This window comes from Panthera pardus, unplaced genomic scaffold (assembly GCF_024362965.1).
Source record: "Panthera pardus isolate Hobbes unplaced genomic scaffold, ASM2436296v1 HiC_scaffold_6, whole genome shotgun sequence".
NCBI classification, from domain to species: domain Eukaryota; kingdom Metazoa; phylum Chordata; class Mammalia; order Carnivora; family Felidae; genus Panthera; species Panthera pardus.
Window position 1 is genome coordinate 61166694 of NW_026526991.1, and position 20951 is coordinate 61187644.

The 20951-nt window shown below is 49.8% G+C and overlaps 1 protein-coding gene and 1 long non-coding RNA gene across 6 annotated transcripts; one reads left to right on the plus strand and one right to left on the minus strand.

Annotated features, from left to right (window-relative positions):
* Window positions 1-2932: 2932 nt before the first annotated feature.
* LOC109249245 (uncharacterized) lies at window positions 2933-16528 on the minus strand. Its single transcript, XR_002072504.2, has 3 exons — window positions 16120-16528; window positions 12693-12769; window positions 2933-3145 (listed from the first exon to the last, which is right to left on the minus strand). It is a non-coding gene; the product is annotated as an uncharacterized LOC109249245 (long non-coding RNA).
* Window positions 11207-18302, plus strand: NFE2 (nuclear factor, erythroid 2). 5 transcript variants are annotated; one of them, XM_019419613.2, is made up of 4 exons: window positions 11208-11462; window positions 14919-15450; window positions 15661-15829; window positions 17018-18302. In XM_019419613.2, exons 3-4 carry the CDS (start codon window positions 15716-15718, stop codon window positions 18023-18025), a joined length of 1122 nt encoding a protein of 373 aa, XP_019275158.2. In that variant the 5' UTR covers window positions 11208-11462; window positions 14919-15450; window positions 15661-15715; the 3' UTR covers window positions 18026-18302. The 5 variants fall into 5 exon arrangements, with proteins under 5 accessions (XP_019275161.2, XP_019275158.2, XP_019275159.2 ...); XM_019419614.2 differs by having other exon boundaries at window positions 15339-15450; XM_019419615.2 differs by lacking the exon at window positions 11208-11462 and adding an exon at window positions 11500-12742 and having other exon boundaries at window positions 15339-15450.
* The last annotated feature ends 2649 nt before the right edge of the window (window positions 18303-20951 follow it).

Below are 20951 nucleotides of genomic sequence, written 5' to 3' on the forward strand. Positions count from 1 at the left end.
AACCCAAGTGTGGAAGGAGCCTTACTTTGTGTACTTGGAGAGGTAGTGAGAGGAGTTTCTCTTGTTTGGTTTTTCCATTTTAGAGTGGAACAGAGATTTGGAAAACACTTGGGGTCGCCTTGGGCCGCACAGAGTTCACCCAGATTAGGTGCTAAACACTTCATCCAACTCCCAGCCCAGGGCTTGCTCTGCCTCTTGCTAAAGCAATCACCGAGGGGCGCCTGGGTGGCTCAGTCGGTTAAGCGGCTGACTTTGGCTCAGGTCATGATCTTGCGGTTTGTGAGTTCGAGCCCCGCGTCGGGCTCTGTGCTGACAGCTCAGAGCCTGGAGCCTGCTTCACATTCTGTGTCTCCCTCGCTCTCTCTGCCCCTTCCCTGCTCATGCTGTGTCTCTCTCTGTCTCAAAAATAAATAAACATTTTAAAAAAAATTAAAAAAAATAAATAAAGCAATCACCGATTGTTTCTACAGAATGGAAAACAGCACAGACACTGGTAATCACAGACAGAAGAGTGCCAGCAGCCATTGCTGGTGACTTGCAGGTGTGAGCACATTCCCTCCACAAGATGACTGGTGAAGACACCTCAAGCCTTGGGTGCTCAGTGGAGGCACCTCCTGACAGTGAAACAGGTCTTGGGGAGACAAGAGAAGACAGTAGTCTCTTTCTGACCTAACAGCAGTCTGGCTTTTTCTCTGAAGTGTGGGAGGTGTCTTACCAACACACAACTATGATGAAACTTAAGACCACAAAGAGGAAGCTTCCCGGGGTGATATAGCTGCTGTTTTCTTCCAAGAGAAAGGGTTGGGAATTCTACCTGGATGAATTCTTTTTTTTTTTTTTTTTTTTAAGCTTTATTATTTTTTTTAATGTTTTTTTAATGTTTATTTTTGAGAGAGAGAGACAGAGTGCGAGCAGGGGAGAGGCAGAGAGAGGGAGTCACAGAATCTGAAGCAGATTCCAGGCTCTCAGCCGTCAGCACAGAGCCCAAAGCAGGGCTTGAACTCACGAACGCCGAGATCATGACCTAAGCTGAAGTCAGACGCTTAACCGACTGAGCCACCCAGGCTCCCCTAAAGTTTTATTATTTATTTATTTTGAAAGAGTGCGAGCAGGGGAGGGGCAGAGAGAGAGCATCCCAAGCAGGCTCCACACCAGCAGCGGGGCTCAAACCCATGAACTGTGAGATTGTGCCCTGAACCAAAACCAAGAGTCAGACGCTTAACCGACAGAGTCACCCAGGCGCCCGCCCCTACCTGGATGAACTCTTAGGACTGCCGCCTTGCAATTCAGCACCCCCACCCCCCGAATTATTGTATGCCTCTTCCTCCGGACTGAAACCACATAGTCAGCTGTACAGAGAGCAACCTTGCTGTGTATGGTGCAGAATTTAATGTTAGCTATACATCAGAGGAATCGAATTTTCTCATCTTTTCACAGAGCTGAGAGAAGGTGGCTTTAGTTGGGAACAGGGATACTTCTTTCATCTTAATAAGGTAGAAGGCTCTCAGCATGTGGGAACGCGTGCAAGTAAGCTGGTGGATTTGGTATTAGAAAAATCAGACAATCCATCTAACTGCGTCTATTTTATCAATGAAATACGAGGCAAGGTCATCTGCTAAGAGGGAAGTGGAGGGGGTGTTGGAGATTTTAGAAGACAGAAGGTGTGAAACAGTTATTGAGCAGAGTAGAAATGAGAATTTACCAGGGAAATGTAGTATTGGGCAATGTTGAGTTTTGGGTGCATAAATGGAAAGTGATACAAGTCAGGGGTGCCTGGGTGACTCAGGCAGTTAAGCATCGGACTTGGGACTCAGGTCATGATCTCGCCGTCCGTGGTTTCCAGCCCTGTATCGGCTCTGTGCTGACAGCTCAGAGCCTAGAGCCTGCTTTGGATTTTGTGTCTCCCTCTCTCACTGCCCTCTCCCTGCTTGTGCACTGTCTCTCTCATTCTTTTTTTTTTTTTTTTTTTTTTTAACGTTTATTTATTTTTGAGATAGAGAGAGACAGAGCATGAACGGGGGAGGGTCAGAGAGAGAGGGAGACACAGAATCTGAAACAGGCTCCAGGCTCTGAGCGGTCAGCACAGAGCCGGACATGGGGCTCGAACTCAGGACCGCGAGATCATGACCTGAGCTGAAGTCGGACGCTTAACCGACTGAGCCACCCAGGCGCCCCTGTCTCTCTCATTCTAAAAAATAAACATAAAAAAAATTTTTTTTTAAATACAAAGAAAAATCAAGTGATACAATTCAGCAAGAATCTGAGATTTTCTCTATCAATATTTAGCTGCCTAGGTATAGATGTGGAGAGGCTAAATTGTTGGATTTAACCAGAATTAATTTTTTTAATTTATTTCTTTAAAATTTTTTTAACATTTATTTATTTTTGAGAGAAACAAAGACAGAATGAGAGCGGGTTAGGGGCAGAGAGAGAGAGAGGAAGAGACAGAATCCGAAGCAGCACAGAATCTGTGCTGACAGCTCAGAGCCTGATGCGGGACTCGAACCCACGAGCTGTGAGATCATGACCTGAGCTGAAGTCAGACACTCAACCGACTGAGCCATCCAGGCGCCCCAATTTTTTTTATTTCTTAAGTAATCTCTACACCCAGTATGGGACCCAAACTAACAACTCTGAGATCAAGAGTAGCATGCTCTACTGACTGAGCCAGTCAGGCTCCCCAGAATGGATTTTTTTTTTTTCTTCCCCAGGAAAGTTGAATGGAGGGGGGAAAGGGCAAAGAAGTTAACAGTGTTGCAAGTTTATAGTTCTGGATATGAAGGGCAGTTGATGGATTATTTAAAGAATAAAATAGAGACATAGTACCAATGGTTTAGAGGTCCTTGAGGAAAAAGGGGTAATTGGGTGGGAGGAGTGGTGTTAGGGTATGAAAAGAAAAAGCAGAAAATGGTGCACAGAAGGTAAGTTACTTGGACATTTCAGATTTTATCTGGATTAAATTGTTCCAGCTTTCTTTTCTTCTCCAACCCTTGGTCTTTCCTTATTTCTTCTTTCCACCTCTCCTCCCACCAGAGAGTAAGAAACAATGAAGTCTGCTTTTCATTTCTTGTCCGGGTAACTGAGCTTCTGGCTCTCCACCAATCCTCAGTCTGGATCTCTGTCTCTTTTCTTCTGTCCCTTCATTCTGGAAAAGGAAACCTGATAGTTTGGGGAAGACAAGGCCAGGAGCCCTCCACCTTCCTCCTTGTGGGTGTCTCATTCTCTGGCAAGTGATCTCTTTGGGGAAAATATGACCAGGATATACAGGTTACGAGCATGGTTTCAGCTGCAAACAGGGAGAACACACTTAAGAATTGCCAACAGGGAAAATGTGAGTCCCTAGTGTGAAGAACGGCTTTTTGGAAGAAGCTTTAAATACAAGAAAATTTTGGAAGGGGCCCAGAGGCACAGGGCAAATTAGGCAACTTTCATCCAGTGTCTCCCTGTGCTACATAAGGTGAGCCCAGGCTCACCAAGGTGAAGAGAACCCCAGAATGTCCCCTCCTTGTCAGTTTTGGCCAAGATGGTCACTCCTAGAGACTGGAAGAACCTCAGTGAAGCCCTCTTAACTTTTCCCAGGGGAGGTCAACCCAAATTGGCCCAAGGTACTTGGAGGGAGGGGGCTATCTGAGAACTTTGATAGGCAACTAGCCTCCAGGCAGGGTGTGGGCCCTGAATCTCTTCACTAAGATCCATTCGGCTGTCCCAGAAAACGTCAGGAAACTTCCTCTCCACCCAAACCTCTTTTTACAACATTGGGGTTTCCATACAATGTAACTGGTCAAATCTAACAGGCTTTCCCCCCACAACTGTGCATTTGCATATATTGTTTCTTCTGCCCAGTATGTTGTCACTCATTTTTCTCCCTAGGAAATTCAGATTTTTCCATCTTTCAAGACTAGTTGAGAGGTTACCTCCTCTCCAAGGCCTTCCCTAAAATAGTTGCCCCTTTTCCTTCATTCCCTCCAAAATTAACTTACCTATTCTCACATCACTGGCCATATCCACTAATCTGTTTATACATGCGTCTGCACCATTAGACTGTGAGTGCCCAAAGGCAAAAATCACGACTTAGTTTTCTTGGTATCCTCCAAATTTAGCAACTTGGTAAGTACTCTAGAAATATTTGTTGATTGAGTGAGAATGTTTATGCTCAGAACTAGACACCTTGTATATATAAAAAAGACAAAACATGAAATGCAATCCTTCTCAATAAGATGTTTATCTACTAGTTAACAACAATTTAATGTAATAATTTAATTACTTAATAATAATATCAGATGTGCCACATACATATGTACCATTTAATGGTGCTCACTATATCCCAGGCACTGAATCACTGAATTAAACATATATACCTGGTTTTTAACTAATTTATTTTTCACAATAACATATAAGTATTGTTATTATCCCCCAAATTACTAGGTGGGTAAAATTAGGCTCAGAGAGATTAAATAATTTGCTTGAGATCTCAAAGTGATTGTCAGAGTGCAGGCGCTTCCAATTTCAAAATTCATGCTCTTAGAACAAAGGGGGTTGGCAGGGGGCACCGGGGTGGCTCAGTCAGTTAAGTGTCTGACTTCGGCTCAGGTCACCATGTCACAGTTCATGAGTTTGAGCGCAGAGCTGGCTTCAGATCCTCTGTCCCCCTCTCTCTCTGCCCCTCCCCCACTTGCCCGCATGTGTGCACTCGCTCGCGCTCTCTCTCTCTCTCTGTCTGAGAAATAAATAAACATTAAAAAAAATTTTTTATGTTTATTTATTTCTCAGACAGAGAGAGAGACAGAGCATGAGTGGGGGAGGGGCAGAGAGAGAGGGAGACACAGAATCAGAAGCAGGCTCCAGGCTGTGAGCTGACAGCACAGAGCCCAACGCGGGGCTCGAACTCACAAACCGTGAGATCATGACCTGAGCCGAAGTCAGTTGCTCAACCGACTGAGGCACCCCTTATAAATAAACATTTTTTAAAAATTTGGAGGTGGGGGCGCCTGGATGACTCAGTCGGTTAAGTGTCCAGCTGTTGATTTTGGCTCAGGTCATGATCTCTCGATTCCTGAGATCAATCCCAGAATCAGGCTCTGCGCTGACAGTAAGGGAGGGACCTGCTTGGGATTCTCTCTCTCCCTCTCCCTCCGCCCCTCCCCTGTTCACACACTCTCTCTCAAAATAAATAAACTTTTTTTTTTTTTTAATTTTTTTTTTTCAACGTTTTTTATTTATTTTTGGGACAGAGAGAGACAGAGCATGAACGGGGGAGGGGCAGAGAGAGAGGGAGACACAGAATTGGAAACAGGCTCCAGGCTCCGAGCCATCAGCCCAGAGCCTGACGCGGGGCTCGAACTCACGGACCGCGAGATCGTGACCTGGCTGAAGTCGGACGCTTAACCGACTGCGCCACCCAGGCGCCCCTCAAAATAAATAAACTTTTAAGAAAAAATTGGGGGGGTGCCTGGTTGGCTTGGTCAGAAGAGCATATGACTCTTGATCTTGGGGTTGTGAGTTCGGGCCCCACACTGGGTATAGAGATTACTTAAACAAATAAAAACTTTAGAAAACAAAATTTTAAAGGTTTTTTTTTAAAGTTTTTATTTGTTTAAGTAATCTCTACACCCAATATGGGGCTCAAATTCACGACCTCAAGATCAAGAGTTGCATGCTTTTCCGCCTAAGCCAGCCAGGCGGGTGCCCCTTAAGATTTTAATTTAAGTAATCTCTGCACCTAATGTGGGGATCAAACCCACAATCCCAAGATCAAGAGTCATGTGCTTCACTGACTGAGCCAGCCAGGTGCCCCTAAAATTCATGTTCTTAGTCTTAACGCTATAGTGCCTGAGTCAAGTTTTGTACAATACAGTTTACACCATCTCTATTACAGGGGAATATAATAAAGCACAAACTCATATACACAATAAAATATTAGAATATAAAATATTTAGGGGCACCTGGGTGGCTCAGTCAATTGGGCATCTGACTCTTGGTTTTGGCTCAGGTCATGATCTCACTGTTTGTGAGTTGGAGCCCTGACTCTGGCTCCGTGTGGACCCTACTTGGGATTCTCTCTCTCTCTCCCTCTCTCTCTGCTCCTCTCCCACTCACACACACACACACACTCTCTCTCTCTCAAAATAAATAAATAAACTTCAAAAATAAAATATTTAGGGGCACATGGATAGCTCAGTGGGTTAAACATCTCAGTTGGTTAAACATTCCAGGTCAGGTCATGATTTCAGGGTCGTGAGATCAAGCCCCAAATCAGGCTCTGGGCTGGGCATGGGGCCTGCTTCAGATTCTCTCTCTCTCCCCTCCCTTCCATCCCCCAGTTCATGCACTCTCAAAAGAAAGAAAGAAAAGAAAGAAAGAAAGAAAGAGAAAGAAAGAAAAGAAAGGAAGGAAGGAAGGAAGGAAGGAAGAAAGAAAAGAAAGAGAAAGAAAGAAAGAGAAAGAAAGAAAGAAAGAAAGAAAGAAAGAAAGAAAGAAAGAAAGAAAGAAAGGGGAAGGGAAGGAAAGAAAAGAAAAGATTTAGGGGCACCTGGGTGGCTCAGTCAGTTAAGCGTCTGACTTTGGCTCAGGTCATGATCTCGCAGTTTGTGGGTTTGAGCCCCGCTTAGGGCTCTGTGCTGTCAGTTCAGAGCCTGGAGCCTGCTTCGGATTCTGTGTCTCCCCCTCTCTCTCTCTGCTCCTCCCCTACTCACGCTCTGTCTCTCTCTCTCTCAAAAATAAACATTAAAATTAAAAAAAAAAAAATAGGCATCAAGCCTTTCATCCTGTAAGGAGCAGAGGGTGGCACTTCCTAGGCAGCCCCGCCCCTGCAGAGGATTGCGACAGGGTGAGGTGGGGGTAGGGGTTTTGGGTTCCTGGAAGGTGGCTGAAGCCCATAAGGCTGGCCCTGTGCCCATCGTGTGGCTAAAACTGTCCCCGCCCAATAGTGCCGGTGGGAGAGCCATGGCCTGAGGGCTAGTTCCTGGAAGTCTAGCCACCACTCTCCCCAACCAACTGCTGCATCCTAGGCCTAGATGTCTCCCAGAGTCAGGCTGCCCACTGGCTGCCATTCTGTTCCAAGCGTCTCTCCACAGGAGTGTGGCCTCCAGATGGGTCTTCTTATCCCTCAAGCCCCTGAGGCCCTGCAGCCTCAGGCTTTGAAGCTTCCCTCTCCCCGACCATAACAGACTCCAATTTCCTGTTGATTCCTTTTCATCTTCCCAACAACACCACCAAATAGGTATTATCATCATTATCTCCATTTTTCAGGTGGGGAGACAAAACTCGGAAAGGGTGGGCTGCCGCAAGGCACATCGCCTGGAAATGCTGACTTAAGCCCAGGCCTCAGGATTCAGGATCTGGTCCTCCTGCATTCCGCTAAGTGTCATGCTCACATCTCTTTGGAGGTTTAGAAGTGAGCCCTGGGGGTTATTCCTTCAGGGCCACTCTGGACTTATCTATTAGCCTTCATCCATTTGGGGTTCACGGCTAGGTTCTGCTATCAGGACATAGCTCTTAGATGCCGGAGTCTGGGAACCTCAGTCTTACCCAACACCTTAGGCCCATAAGCTCCAAGGTTTCTTGGTCTGACAGTGGGACTCAGTCTCCCCTCAACTCCTGCCTGAGTCAATCCTCTAAGAATTCTTACCACTGCAAAGCAACCTCTTCAAAGACCGTTTTATATGATCCTCACCCAAACTAGAACACAAGGAAGAAAACAATGGATGGTTTAGGAGATCTGGTTCTACTACCTGGGCCTCAGTTTACTTTAGTAAGAGGGGCCTCAACTATTCCGGGGTCCCAGACCCCCCATCCCTACCTCCCCCAGCCATCCGGGGTAACCGCCAGGCTCTGGTGCCTAGGATAACGCCCAGCCCTCCCCTTGCCTCCTGTGGCTGCCTCCCCTTTCCGTCTGTTGAGAGAGGAAGCCGGGGGGTGGCGGGTGCAGCCCTGCAGGGCACTGATAAAGGTCCAGGCCTGCCCCCGCCCCCTGGGGCCACTGCGGTCAGACCAGCAGGCAAGCAGGCAAGGCAGCCATCTCCCTCTGGGACCCATGGCCCTCCCCTGGTTCCACCTCTACTTACCCCGCCCTACTCGGGAAGCTGGTTGCATAACCCAGTGGGGTGTTTGGCAACATTGCTTGTGGCTTGACCTGATGCTGGTGGTGGTGTGCACATGCGTTGGAGTGAGGGTGGGGGGTGGATTCATCAGGGGTGACAAGTCAGCCTTCTGGGGATAGGTGAGCAGCATGGATGGAGAGTGGTATAACAGTAAAGATCTGTTGCTATGTTTTTCTCCATGTTCTGTCTGCTACCTTTGCTGAAGGGGGAGAATCTTGAGATAGGAAACTCTCAGGTATCTTGCCTTGCCAAGCCACAGGCACGATCCAACCCATTCAGGTTCCTAATTCCCTGTTAATCGTAAATTAAGGCAAAGACTTAAGATAGAAGGTTGTTGACTTTGGGGATGCCCAGGCAGCTCAGTTGGTTAAGCGTCTGACTCTTGATTTCAGCTCACGGTTTGTGAGTTCAAGCTCGGCATCAGGCTCTGTGCTGACGGTGTGGAGCCTGCTTGGGATTTTCTCTCTCTCCCCCCCTCTCTCTCTGCCTCTCTCCGGCTCCCTGCTCATGGTCTCTGTCTCTAAAAATAAATAAATAAACATTAAAAGAAGAAGAAGAAGAAGAAGGCTGTTGACTCTGGACATCAGGAATCTGAGAGGCGGAAGCTGAAGGAATCATTCCCACCCCCTGAAGGCTGTAAAGGATGCTCTGGAGGCAGGACACAGCCTGGGAACAGATGTAATGGCCTCTTCCTACAGGAGGAGAGTCGGGGAGAGGTGGGAGAGACACTTTTGTCTGGCCAGTCACCTCAGTGAACACTGTCTGTTCACTCGGTTTGCTGTACATGATCGTGTCTGTCCCCCTGAAATAAGTAGGAAACTGCCTCCCTAGCTTGACTTTCAAGACTTTACAATCTAGCTCCGAACTTCCCAGGCTTCTCTTCCACTGCTCCTACCCCACACCCCACCCTAGTAGACCCAAAGAACTATTTCACATTTTATGCCTCTGTTCCTTCATACCTTTGCTTGGAACACCCTTCTCCCCCTCTCTGTCTGGTGAACCCCTAGTCATTCTCCACAGCCCAGCTCAATCGTCACCTCCTCTGTGAAGCCTTTCCTGAATTTCACAAAGCAGAAATTCGACTCCACGGCACTTTTTTTTTCATTTTTTTTCATTTTTTAACGTTTATTCATTTTTGAGAGACAGACAGAGTGTGAGCAGGGGAGAAAGCTGAGATAGAGAGGGAGACACAGAATCCGAAGTGGACTCCAGGCTCCAAGCTGTCAGGACAGAGCCTGACGCAGGGCTCGAACTCACAAATGGCGAGATCATGACCTGAGACAAGGTTGGACACTTAACCAACTGAGCCACCTAGGCGCCCCCAAAGCACTTTATATAGACCTTTATTAGTGTCATTCCCCAACTAGACTGTGAGTGAGGACATAGACTATGTCTTATTCATCTTCGTGTTCCTGGAGTATAACACATAGCAGACACTCAATAAATATTTGTTGAATGAATTAACGAGCGATGAGGCTCGTGTTATCCACAGTTGTATCTGCAATGCCACAACCGTGGCCTGAACCGGTAGTTTTCATTCAATAACTGTCTGTTGACTAGCTGTAACTTGATATCATTATTTAATCAGCCACCAGTGTGACTATCGCCACCCTTCATCCCCTCTGAGGGGCCAGAATAAGTATGCCACTGAGAGAGCTGTGTCTGAATGCCCAGATTCCAGGTATGTGACCCAGATTCACGGCCAGGTCATCAAGAGATTCCGGACCCACATGTGCCGTGCAATGAAGCCGTGGGTCCCCTCCTGTCCTACACAGATCACGCATGTAGAATCATCATCTCCTGGGCAGGAGATGGAATCCAAAGGATGTAACCATGGGTTTGGGGTGGGTGTTGATCAGTCCCACACACACAGGCTGCAAGAAGGATGCAAAGAAGCCGTATCAAACTGCCGCTTGAGTTGCTTGCTTGTGCTGCTGGCTGTGGAAGGTCCTAAGGGAGAAGTGGGGTTGATGTAAGGCTGTAGGGGTGGGGAACACTTGGAGGAGGACTCCCAGCAGCTATGCGTTACCAAAGGAAACAGAACATTCCCATTATTTGAACAGTGAACAGGAGCCTATCAGAGGATGTTGGCTGGGTGCCAGCTCTGCCTTGGGGTGACACCTGTCTGCCTCCCACTCTTTGTTTCCAGTATAACTTGAACATTATAAGAAGAAAAAAACAGAGAAAAAGCCTCAGCTGCAGCTGTAAGGACTGAAGCTAGACATAGGAGGGACTTTCCTGACAGCTAAGAGTCAGTAAAAGTAAGCTAGGAGGAAGGAAGCCTCTTCTAGTCTCCAGAGAGAGATCTGTTTGGCCTGGGTCTTGGGTTGTGTGTTGGAGGCCAAGGGATGATGGAGTGACTTCTGGGAGTACTTACTGGCCTGAGAAAGAGCTGCTGTGGGTGCTGGGGATGAACCTGATACCCTATACAGGTGTCCTGGCCTGTCCAGAGTATGCGGCTGCCATGTGTTCGGGTGCCCGGCCTGGCACCCAGGGCCCCCTTTAAGAGAGGTGAATAATGTCCCTTCTGGGCGTCCCCACACACATCCAACTCCCCTCACACACTGACAACAAACCTGGCCAAGAAAGAGGCCTTTGTCCTAGGACATCTGAGGCTGCTGGGGGAGGGGAGAGGGCTACAGGTGAAAGGACACATCAAAGCAGCAACTGCCCCTCCTCCCCAAAAGAGCTCCCCTGCCTCTTTCCCAGAACCCAGGCTTTCCTTAAATAAAAGCAGCGCCCTCCATGCCCACCTGCCTAAGCAGCTGGGACACTAGACATTAGGTCCTTATCTTTCGCTGCCATCCACCTCGCTGTGACTCAGTTTCCCTGTCTCAGAGAGAGTCAAGAGGGCAGAATGAAGGAGGTTGCGACCTGTATAAAGTTTAGAGGTCACTTTGGAGCGGGCTACCGGGTTGGAATTCATCCTGTGCATAGGAGAAACGCAGGCCTGGCGGGACTCCTGGGCTCAAAAGGAGGGCTGGGAGCCGCTGGGAACCGTGTGTGCCCCCGCTGGCCGGGGAACAAGGTGGGGGCGGGGTGTGGGCAGAAACCACACCGGGCTCAAGTTTCCTCTCTTGGCCAGAAGGGGCAGGAGGAGAGGAGGGCCACGGGGAAAGGGGAGGGTTGGAGGAAGGACGGAGAACTCAGGCCGAGGGCTTCACAGTGGAGGCTGGTGCGCCGCCGGGCGCTCTCCCTCCATACTCAGTGCTCAGTAATGGCCCGGGGGCGGGGCGCAGCCCTCCCCCGTTTTCAGAGGTAGCAGAGATCCTCACCCAGGAGGTGTCAGCCCAGGCCCAGCCTCCCCAGAGACAGCACCCCGGAGCCACATCTCTCTCCTCACTCTGCTTGGACCCTGCACAGGTGCCTGACGGGCGGGGTGGGAGGGGGATTTCAGTGGGATCCCCCGAGGGGCGAGCTGGGGAGGTGGAGGTGGCAGAGGGAGAAAAGAACCAACTTTCCTCACGTCCCTAGGAGATCTCAGGGCTTCCCAGGCTGCCCTGGGTTTAGGAATTTGACATCTTTGGGAATTCATCTGGGAGAAGACCTTGATGGCTTCTGGGACACTCTGAGAGGCTTGGGGTGAGAGGCTGTAGATGGGGACCAGGCAGGGGTCCTCCAAGGCACCTCTGAGGAGCTGAGGCAGAACCCTTTGGCAGGGGGCTGCCCCTGGAGAGCCGATAGACTCTCAGGTATTTGGCACCGTCCTTCCCTACTCCCGTCCATCACTGCCCTGTCCGGCCAGCTGGGAAGATTTGGGGGAAGGTGAGGAATCGGAGACACCGGATGCCTGGATCGCTGCCAACCACGGCAGCAGGATGGAGTGGTGGGTGCAGGGCTGTTGAGGTCTTGCCTCCTTTGCCCCCCTCACTTCTCCCAGGCCCCCGGGGCAGTTAGAGATCAGCTGGAACCAGCAGGGAGAGGAAGGCATCTGGCCCCCAGTGCGGTTCCTTCAGACTGGAAATCTTAGCAGCTTGGGAAGTAGGAGGCAGGGTAGCCGTGGAACAGAAGAGGAGAGGTATCAGATCTGCTGGGGCTGGGATTCTCTCTAGTCATTGGCCCCCAAATGACCAGGGTTTGGTTTCTAGGGACTGAGTGAGGATAACAGAGACGTAGGCCTTTCTCCCCTGTTCCCATACACCTGTCTGAGTCATGTATGCCCCCAGGAGACTAATCCTCACTCTGAGCAAATCTCTCTCCCCTTTTCTTCCATTCTGTTTCTCTATTTTACCTCTATGTGCCTCTCCTTCTTTTGGGATTCTTCTTAACCTCTCTAAATAGCTTGCTCACTTGCCTCTCCAACACCCCAGGTGTCGCTGATCCGTGCCCATTCTTTCACTGCTTCTGTTGACACCTGGAGAGGCGGGGTGGTCTAACAAGCCTCAGAACAGGATCCCAGAAGCAAGCACCCTCTCTATCTCTGTCTTCCCGTCAAGGCATCCCTTCCCAAATGGTCCTCATCTCGAATCCTTAAGCAGAAAGCTCCATATCATTCTGTGATCACTTTCCTGTGATAAGATCTTTCCGGGTAGGACCATCAGGATCACAGTAAGGAGGATGGATTATAGTCCCTGAAGATGGCTTCAGTCCTACCTGATACATGTTGGTGGGGAGGAAGATGGCTGTGTGACCTCAAAGTGCAGGTGAAACTGGAAACTGGGAACTGTTTACTGTAAAGCAAAAGGGACACGGGGAGGCTCACTCTCCTTTCCCAGGATCTGTCCAGCTTCTGCGTCCTCTGTGGTGTTCTGTTTGATCCAATTCTGACTACACCCTCCTCCCTGATCTGTATCACTAGCTGCCAGCCCGTCTTCCAGTCCCATCCTTAGAAAGGTAGGCTCCTAAGACCCAGAGGGGACTATACCTGGTGTATAGACCACTACCAATCCCTGAGTATTTAGGGGAAAACATACCACTCCCCTTTGGCCTGGTACAAACTTGACGCGGCACCAGGGAGATGGTTGGAGCTGGTCCAGAGATTCTCATCAACTCCCTCTTCCCTGACCTTTTGCCTCCCTGAGGGACCCTTCTGGATTCTCATTTCCTTGTCTCAAAGGTGCAAGGCAGATTGAGCTCCTGGTCTTCATGAGAAGGGACTGATATCTAGTCTCAGAGACCAGGGCAGCCTAGAATCCAGCCTTGCCTGGGTCATGGGTTTGAAGCTAAGAGAAGTCTGGAGATCATTTGCCAGGTTCTTTTCTGGCTTTGTGTTCTTTCCTGTAAATACATATGGCTGGACTAGTTGAGCGTTTCTCAAGGTGGGGTGGGCTTCTGGCATCAGAAACACTAGGGCACTTGTTAAAATGCTGATTGCTGGGTACCTGCACCTATGAATTCTATTCAGTAGGTCTGGGATGGCTTGCAGGAAGGAGCCTGTGTTTTTACAAGTATGATGGATGAATGCAGTGCATCGTCCAGTTTGTGACTGCCTGAACTAGAAGCCAGATACTGCCTCTCATAGCAAAGAGCTTCTAGGGTCCTGTTTCCATTTAATGGAAGAAACTGAATGGGGAAGTGATTTGGCCAAAGTCACACATTTGGAAGGCCATAGAACCTGGTCTCCTGCCTCCTAGGGCAGGATCTTTGAACTGCACCTAAGAGTCAGATCCAGGAAGATACAAGGAGGGAGAAGGGGTGGGGGGGGGGGGGCAGAGGGCAGAGGGGCAGAAGGACTATGAGGCAAGAAGCATTGTCCCTGCCCCCTAAACCCCTAAACCCCTTCTCCATTCACTTTGCCTTTGGGCAATTTCCTCCAGAACCTGGGTGGGGGAGGGTGGGGTTCCGGTGTTGAAATGGCATCCTGGACAGACATAAACACCCCACCCACTTTGCCCACTGGCCAAGGGCCTGTGCCTACACCAGCTCCCAGCTCTGGGGATAGCACTGTAACAAAGAGGTGGGGGCAAGGGCTAGGGTAGATCCAGCTTTAAAAGGATAATTTGTAATTCTTGCTAATTTGGGGTAAGTCAAAGAGTGAATTCCATATTAGATAGCTGTGATAGGCCATCTTTGTGGTGATCTAAGGTCATGTAATTTGAAGTCATCCAGTCCTATCCTCTGTCCCTTTAGAAGTTTCTCCCACCCCCTAGCCTGCCTGCCTTTACTTATATGGCAGGGGTAGGGTGCTGGGTCTGGCCCTAAGATATTGGGAGGCCCCTGCAAAATCTACTTGGAATCTCTTGCCAAAGGCAGAGAGAACAGATGCAGGGAGATGGGTGTTGGGAATAGGGAGGTAGGATGAGGAGAGGGGCAGATAAAGAGGAAGATGAAGGTAGGGGTGAGGGTTTGTTGAGAATGTTAAGCTGCCCAAGCAGAAAGGGACCTCTGAGTTCAATTTATCCAACTCCCTGGTTTTATAAATGAGGAAACAGAAGCTCAGAGAAGTGCGATGGCCTTGCCCAACCTCACACTGCTGCTTTGTGGCTGACCAGCAGCTAGAACCCACATCAAAGAAAGCGGGGGGTGAGGGTGTGAAGGGGAGTGTGTATGTAAGGCTCTAAAGGATATTCCCCAGAAGAGGAGAAAAGAGATTCCACAGAACTGACTGGCCAATATGGGACGGTAGACCACCAATAGAGGACCGGAGTATGGACACACAAGAGTGGGGTGGGAAGGGGTGTGAGAGGCCAGTACAGGCTAGCAGAGTTAGCTAGTATGTTCCAGACCTGAGCCTGTTATTTCCCAGGTTGGGTGCCACTCTCTGAATGGACATTATAGGATCTTGGTGAAAATCAATCTCATAAACTAATAACGATGGTGAAAACATCAGCGCAGTTCTTGGTAGTTCTTAATAGGTCTCTGCTATGATTGTCCCTTTAGGAACCCTGGAAGCCTGGCTGTGTGGGTTGGGGTATGGCTGAGATGACCCTGCAGGGACATAGGACAGAGAGGTCCAGTGTCCCCAGAGACCATTCCTCCTTTGCTGCCTCCAGCTGATAAACCTCTTATCTGGCACAAGCAGGGGAGCCCAGAGCCAGGATAGGAGGAGAAGGCAGGGCTGCTATCAGCCACCAGGCCTGGGCCATATCTCAGAGAAGGGGAGGGGCTGTCTGCTTGGCTCTTCCCACAACACACTCCTTGGGGATCCCCAAGCACTTACTCTCATCTTGAGAACATGAGACAGAGGAGGAAAACTGAGGACAGAGGAGGAAAGCCAGAGTGATCCCTGATGTTGCCCCAGAACAAGGGAAAAAAACCAAACCAAAACAAACCAGAAGATGTGACTTCTGCCCTGCCCAGCGATATGGTTTTGGGGGAGTAAGAAGTAGGAGGAAGAGAAGGAGGTGTCTTGTCTGAAAAAGAAGGTGAAGCCCTACTGTGCTCCCAAAGGAACCGACTACAGCCACAGCAGGTGAGGCAGAGATCACACCGCAGACAAGCCTTTGCTTAAGGAGTTGGTTGATGAGGACAACATAATTGGGGGGATGAGGCCTGTCCTTCTCTCAGGCGAGGCTGCAGGGAATTCTCCATGGAGGCAGGACAAAATTGCTGGGCACTCGAGGGGCCTTTTCTTCTCTTTTTTTTTTTTCTTTTTTCAAAGCCTGTTTCTCCTTTGCCACAGGTTGCAGGGGCCTTTTGGGCTTTGGGGACCCTGGACCAGGCCCTGGCCCAGTAGGATGCCCCCGTGTCCTCCCCAGCAGAGCAGGAACAGGGTGACACAGTTGCCCACTCTGGAGCTGGGGGAGATGGAACTGACCTGGCAAGAGATCATGTCCATCACTGAGCTGCAGGTGAGCGGGGCTGGGGGAACCTGGGGGAGGGAAGAGCAGAGAAGCAGGGAGGCTGGCTGGGACGAAGGCAGGGGACTAGAGCAAACAGGGAAGCTTCCAGGGACTGGAAAAGGAAGGGTCGGAGTAGGAGGGGGATCCGGATGAAAGACCAGAACATTAAGGGGAAAGGGGTGTAGAGGAGCAGGGGATAGGAGTGGTGGAAGAATCTGATTGAGGGGTGTAAGCGCTCCCAGCAGCCACTCTGCTCACATCATTCTACCCCACCTCCTGCCCCGCCTACCCTTTCTCACCTTCTTCCCTTCTGAGCCCCCTTTCCTCCAATCCTGCCCATCTTCTTCCTTCATTTCCTCCCCTTGCCCTCAGATGCCGGGGCCCCTTTCCCTCAGGTAGTAGAGCAATAGTTCAGGGGCCTCGGGAAGGGGGGTGGTCAGACTATGACGGGGTCCTCGCCTCCTGCTAGTTGGACAAAGGGGTGTCTGTTGGCCTCACAATGATGCCTTTGTCCCCAGCTGGGCTGGAGCACGGTGGCTCCTCCATGTGGGTTGGGGGCTCTGTTTCCAGCATGTTCTCTCCTCCTCTCTGCACCTGGGCAGGGACAGAGGGACTGAAGAGGAGAGGGTAGAGCTAGTGGCAGCTCCCCAAGGTGCCTCTTGGCCCCCAGGCCTGGCTCTGCCTGCCCCCCTACCCCCCCTTCTCTCCCCTGCCACTGTGCCTGGGTCCTCAGGATCTGCCCTAAGCCCTCCTCCCATGCAGCAGCTCCCTCTGCTGGGCACCCAGGGCATGACCAGGGTCTGAACTTGACCCTTTGACCCCAGATATCCATAGCAGGAAAGGCGTCTGAGGGGGTCATTATAGATAACAACTTCTTGTGTTCCTGAAGGAAATAAAGGAAGAGCAGCCATTTCAACCCAGTAAGAACTTCTGAAGAGGAGATTCCATGTTGTTGCAACATTAGATAGTCTTTCCTGAAGTCGGACTTCAGTGACTTTCATTCAAGTTTAAGCTGCTTTCTGCTTAAAATAGCTGCGCTGCAACCTTACAAGAAGCTTTGGGTGATTTCTTAGCACCTTTCTGTTCCCTTGTTATTATCTCACTGTGTCTTTCAGAAGGACCCAGCTTGATCCTGAGAGAGAGCTGGTTTCTCTTCCTCAGCCTGTCTCCAAAACTTCTTTATGGCTTTTCTTGCAGGGACTAAATGCTCCAAGTGAGACGTCGTTTGAGCCCCCTGCCCAGGCCCCATACCCTGGACCCCCACCGCCCCCAAGTTACTGCCCCTGCTCAATCCACCCAGATGCTGGCTTCTCCCTTCCTCCACCACCCTATGAGCTCCCAGCACCCACATCTCATGTCCCAGACCCCTCATACTCCTATGGCAACATGGCCATACCAGTCTCCAAGCCACTGACTCTCTCCGGTCTGCTCAGTGAGCCCCTCTCAGATCCTTTGGCTCTCCTGGACATTGGGCTGCCAGGGGGGCCCCCCAAGCCTCAAGAAGACCCAGAATCTGACTCAGGATTATCCCTCAACTATAGCGATGCTGAATCTCTTGAGCTGGAGGGGACAGAGGCTGGCCGACGGCGCGGCGAGTATGTAGAGATGTACCCGGTGGAGTACCCCTACTCACTTATGCCCAATTCCTTAGCCCACCCCAACTATGCCTTGCCACCTGCAGAGACCCCCTTAGCCTTAGAACCCTCCTCAGGCCCTGTGCGGGCCAAGTCCACTGCACGGGGGGAGGCGGGGAGTCGGGATGAGCGACGGGCCCTGGCCATGAAGATTCCCTTCCCGACGGACAAGATTGTCAACTTGCCGGTAGATGACTTTAATGAGCTGTTGGCGCGGTACCCACTGACGGAGAGCCAGCTGGCATTGGTCCGGGACATCCGACGGCGGGGTAAGAACAAGGTGGCCGCCCAGAACTGTCGCAAGAGAAAGTTGGAGACCATCGTGCAGTTGGAGCGGGAACTGGAGAGGCTGGGCAGCGAGCGGGAGCGGCTCCTCCGGGCCAGAGGGGAAGCCGACCGGACCCTGGAGGTCATGCGCCAACAGCTGACAGAGCTGTACTGTGACATTTTCCAGCACCTGCGGGATGAAGCCGGCAACAGCTACTCCCCTGAAGAGTATGCTTTGCAACAGGCCGCTGATGGGGCCATCTTCCTGGTGCCCCGGGGGACCAAGATGGAGGCCACAGACTGAGCTGGCCGAAGGGGTGGGACTGTGATGGAGATTTCCTTTAGTCCCTTCCGATCAAGGTACTCCCCAACCCTGAGGCCCAGAAGGAACTGGGTTCTCTAGACCAGAAGGGGACAGTGGGAAACCTGACGTTTGGAGGGTCCACAGCGTGTTCAGGAAGGCTTGCCTTGAGACAAGCACGTGAGGGGAGGGTTGGAATCTCTTTGCCGTGATTCAGCTTCCCGGGGCTCCAACCTCCTCCTCTTGTTTGAGCTTTGATATATAAAGTGCTCTACACTAATAGCCTTCCACTGTGTCTTCCTTCTCGAGAGAGGGTGACGAGCTGAGCACTTCAAGTTCACCGCTTGGTGGTGATGGGGAGGGAACCCTGCCAGGCTCGTTTCTTTCCCCTACAGCTCTGTATGAGAGAAGTACGCAAGAAATTTGGGCTTGAGCAGTGTGGAGACCTACCTGCTTAATCTCCTTTTGCAGAGCCAGGCGCCGTGGATGATCTGAGGAAGCCCACCCTCCCGGGTGGCCCAGGATTCAGAGAGCTGAGATTGCGGCCCAAACTGACTGCACCCTTGGTGCAAGGTCTCTGAAGTTTAGGCCTCTCCTTTCCCAATCTTTGGAGCAACAGAAAAGCCTAGAATGCCCACAGGCCTTTTTCTTGTTCTCTCCCTGCTGTCTACTTCCGCAGGACTTCCTCATCATGATTGTGCCAGAGCTCTATTCAGAAGACTGAGATGGTCTTGATTGGAATGAGATAGTTTGATTGGCCATCAGAGTTTCAAGGGATTTCATACCCAAGTCTGGGCAAAACCTGCTCCAGCATGGAGCAGGATATGAATTTTGGTAACATTTTCTATCTCCTTGGTTATGTTAGACACGCTACCCTGCTCTTGTTTGGGGCCCTCCCTTTTCTAGATCCTTGAAGATCTAGGGCCTCTTATTTTTCTCTTGAAGCAGAACATGATTGAATGTCAGAATCTGGGGTACCTGGGTGGCTCAGTTGGTTAAGCATCTGACTCTGGATTTGGGCTCAGGTCATGGTCTCCCAGTTTGTGAGTTCGAGTCCCGCATTAGGCTCTGTGTAGAGCCTACTTGGGATTCTCTGGTCTCTCTCTCTCTCTCTCTCTGGCCCTCAGTCTCTCAAAAAGAAACATATAGAAACAAGTTTCAGAATCCATCACATCAAAATCCAAACTTTTGACATGACACCTTCATCTCCCAAGTTGGAGTCAGGTGGTTCCCCATCTTTCTAGTCATTGAATTACACCAATTACCTCTTTAGGGTATTTTACTTCTATTTACCTTTCTATTCAATTTGACTAGCTCCATTCCAACAAGGAAAACTTACTTTCAAGTTCTCATAGACAGTTGTGAGACATAAAAGGCAGTGATCAAAAGAGGTGTGGAATCCTTATGCCTATAGATTTCCAGGAACATGGTCTCTAGCCTAGATTTAGGGAATGAAAGCAACTTAAAGCTGATTCCTAGTAGATCTTTTAAAAACAGTTTAGACAACCTGTCGACTTTGTTTTCTAAAAAAAAAAAAAAATAGAAAACGTGGGATCTAGTTGTGAAGGGCAGAGCCCGGGATTAGCTGTTCAGAAACTGGACTAGTTCGGGGCACCTGGGTGGCTCAGTCCGTTAAGCGTCCGACTTCAGCTCAAGTCATCATCCCACACTTCGTGGGTTCGAGCCTCATATCAGGCTCTGCTGACATCTCAGAGCCTGGAGCCTGCTTCAGATTTTGTGTCTCCCTCTCTCTCTGCCCCTCCCTGCTTGCACTCGGTCTCCCAAAAATAAATATTAGAAAAACAAAAACAAAAAAAACTGGATTCGTTCACCTGAGGGAACATCGGGCAGTGGTTAACCCGGAGGCAAAATCAGACCTTCATTTATTCAACACTTACTGAGCACCTGAGTTCTAGAGATACACTGGGGATGCAAACAGCTAACAGGAGAAATGCCAAGCACTCAAGATATACCGTAGTGCGGAAGACCACCACGTATGCACACAACTTGGTACGTGGCTACCCAACGCACCCAACAGGTGGAACACCCGTGGACTGTGACCTGGGTTATGTTTCAGAGATTGTAGAACTTCAACAAGGTAATTTTCCTCATCTAGAGTATGGGATTTTTTAACAATCTTGTATTTGTAAAACATGTAGCAAAATACACAGAACGGAAGAGGCATTAACCTCACTTTCAATAGGAACGCTTTTTGCAGTCTAGTGGCCTGAGTTGCTAGTAACTTCATGTCACAAATTAGATTTTTTAAAGAGCCTGAAATGGGGAGAGGGGGAAGAGGGAGAAATCTTACGCAGGCTCCAACACTCAGACTGACATTGACACAGGGCTTGATGCCACCATCCTCAAAGCATGACCTGAACAAAAATGGGGATGTTTGACAGAGCCACCCAGGCACCCTCAAAATTCGATTCTTAAAACTGGTAAGTGAAGGCTACCTATACATTCACAGCTCAATACCCCTCTCTTTTGCTAGGTTTAAAATTGAGGCTGGATAACCTCTTTAGGATAGGGGACATTTAAGCATTTGCAAGGGGATTAAATTCTTGCGCCCAAGCTTTTGATTACCTTGGAAACACAGAGACTTCCTTCCCTTCCATACTCATCTAATCCTGGTTCCAGATATTTTAGGAGCCGGAGATAGCTGGCAATAAATACTTGCGGAGGCCACTGTAAACACCCTACTTCTAACTAGGCTAAGATTTACTCCTGCGCTCAGAGCCAGTTTTTGCTTTCACTAAACCAGGATCCTACGGTGTAAAACTTCTATAGTAACACCTGGTATTAGAACTACTTCCAGGGGTGCCTGGGTGGCTCAAGCTGGTTAAGCATCCAACTTTGGCTCAGGTCATGATCTTGCGGTTCAAGCCCCGTCTGCTCTGGACTGCCCTCAGAGCCAGGAGCCTGATTC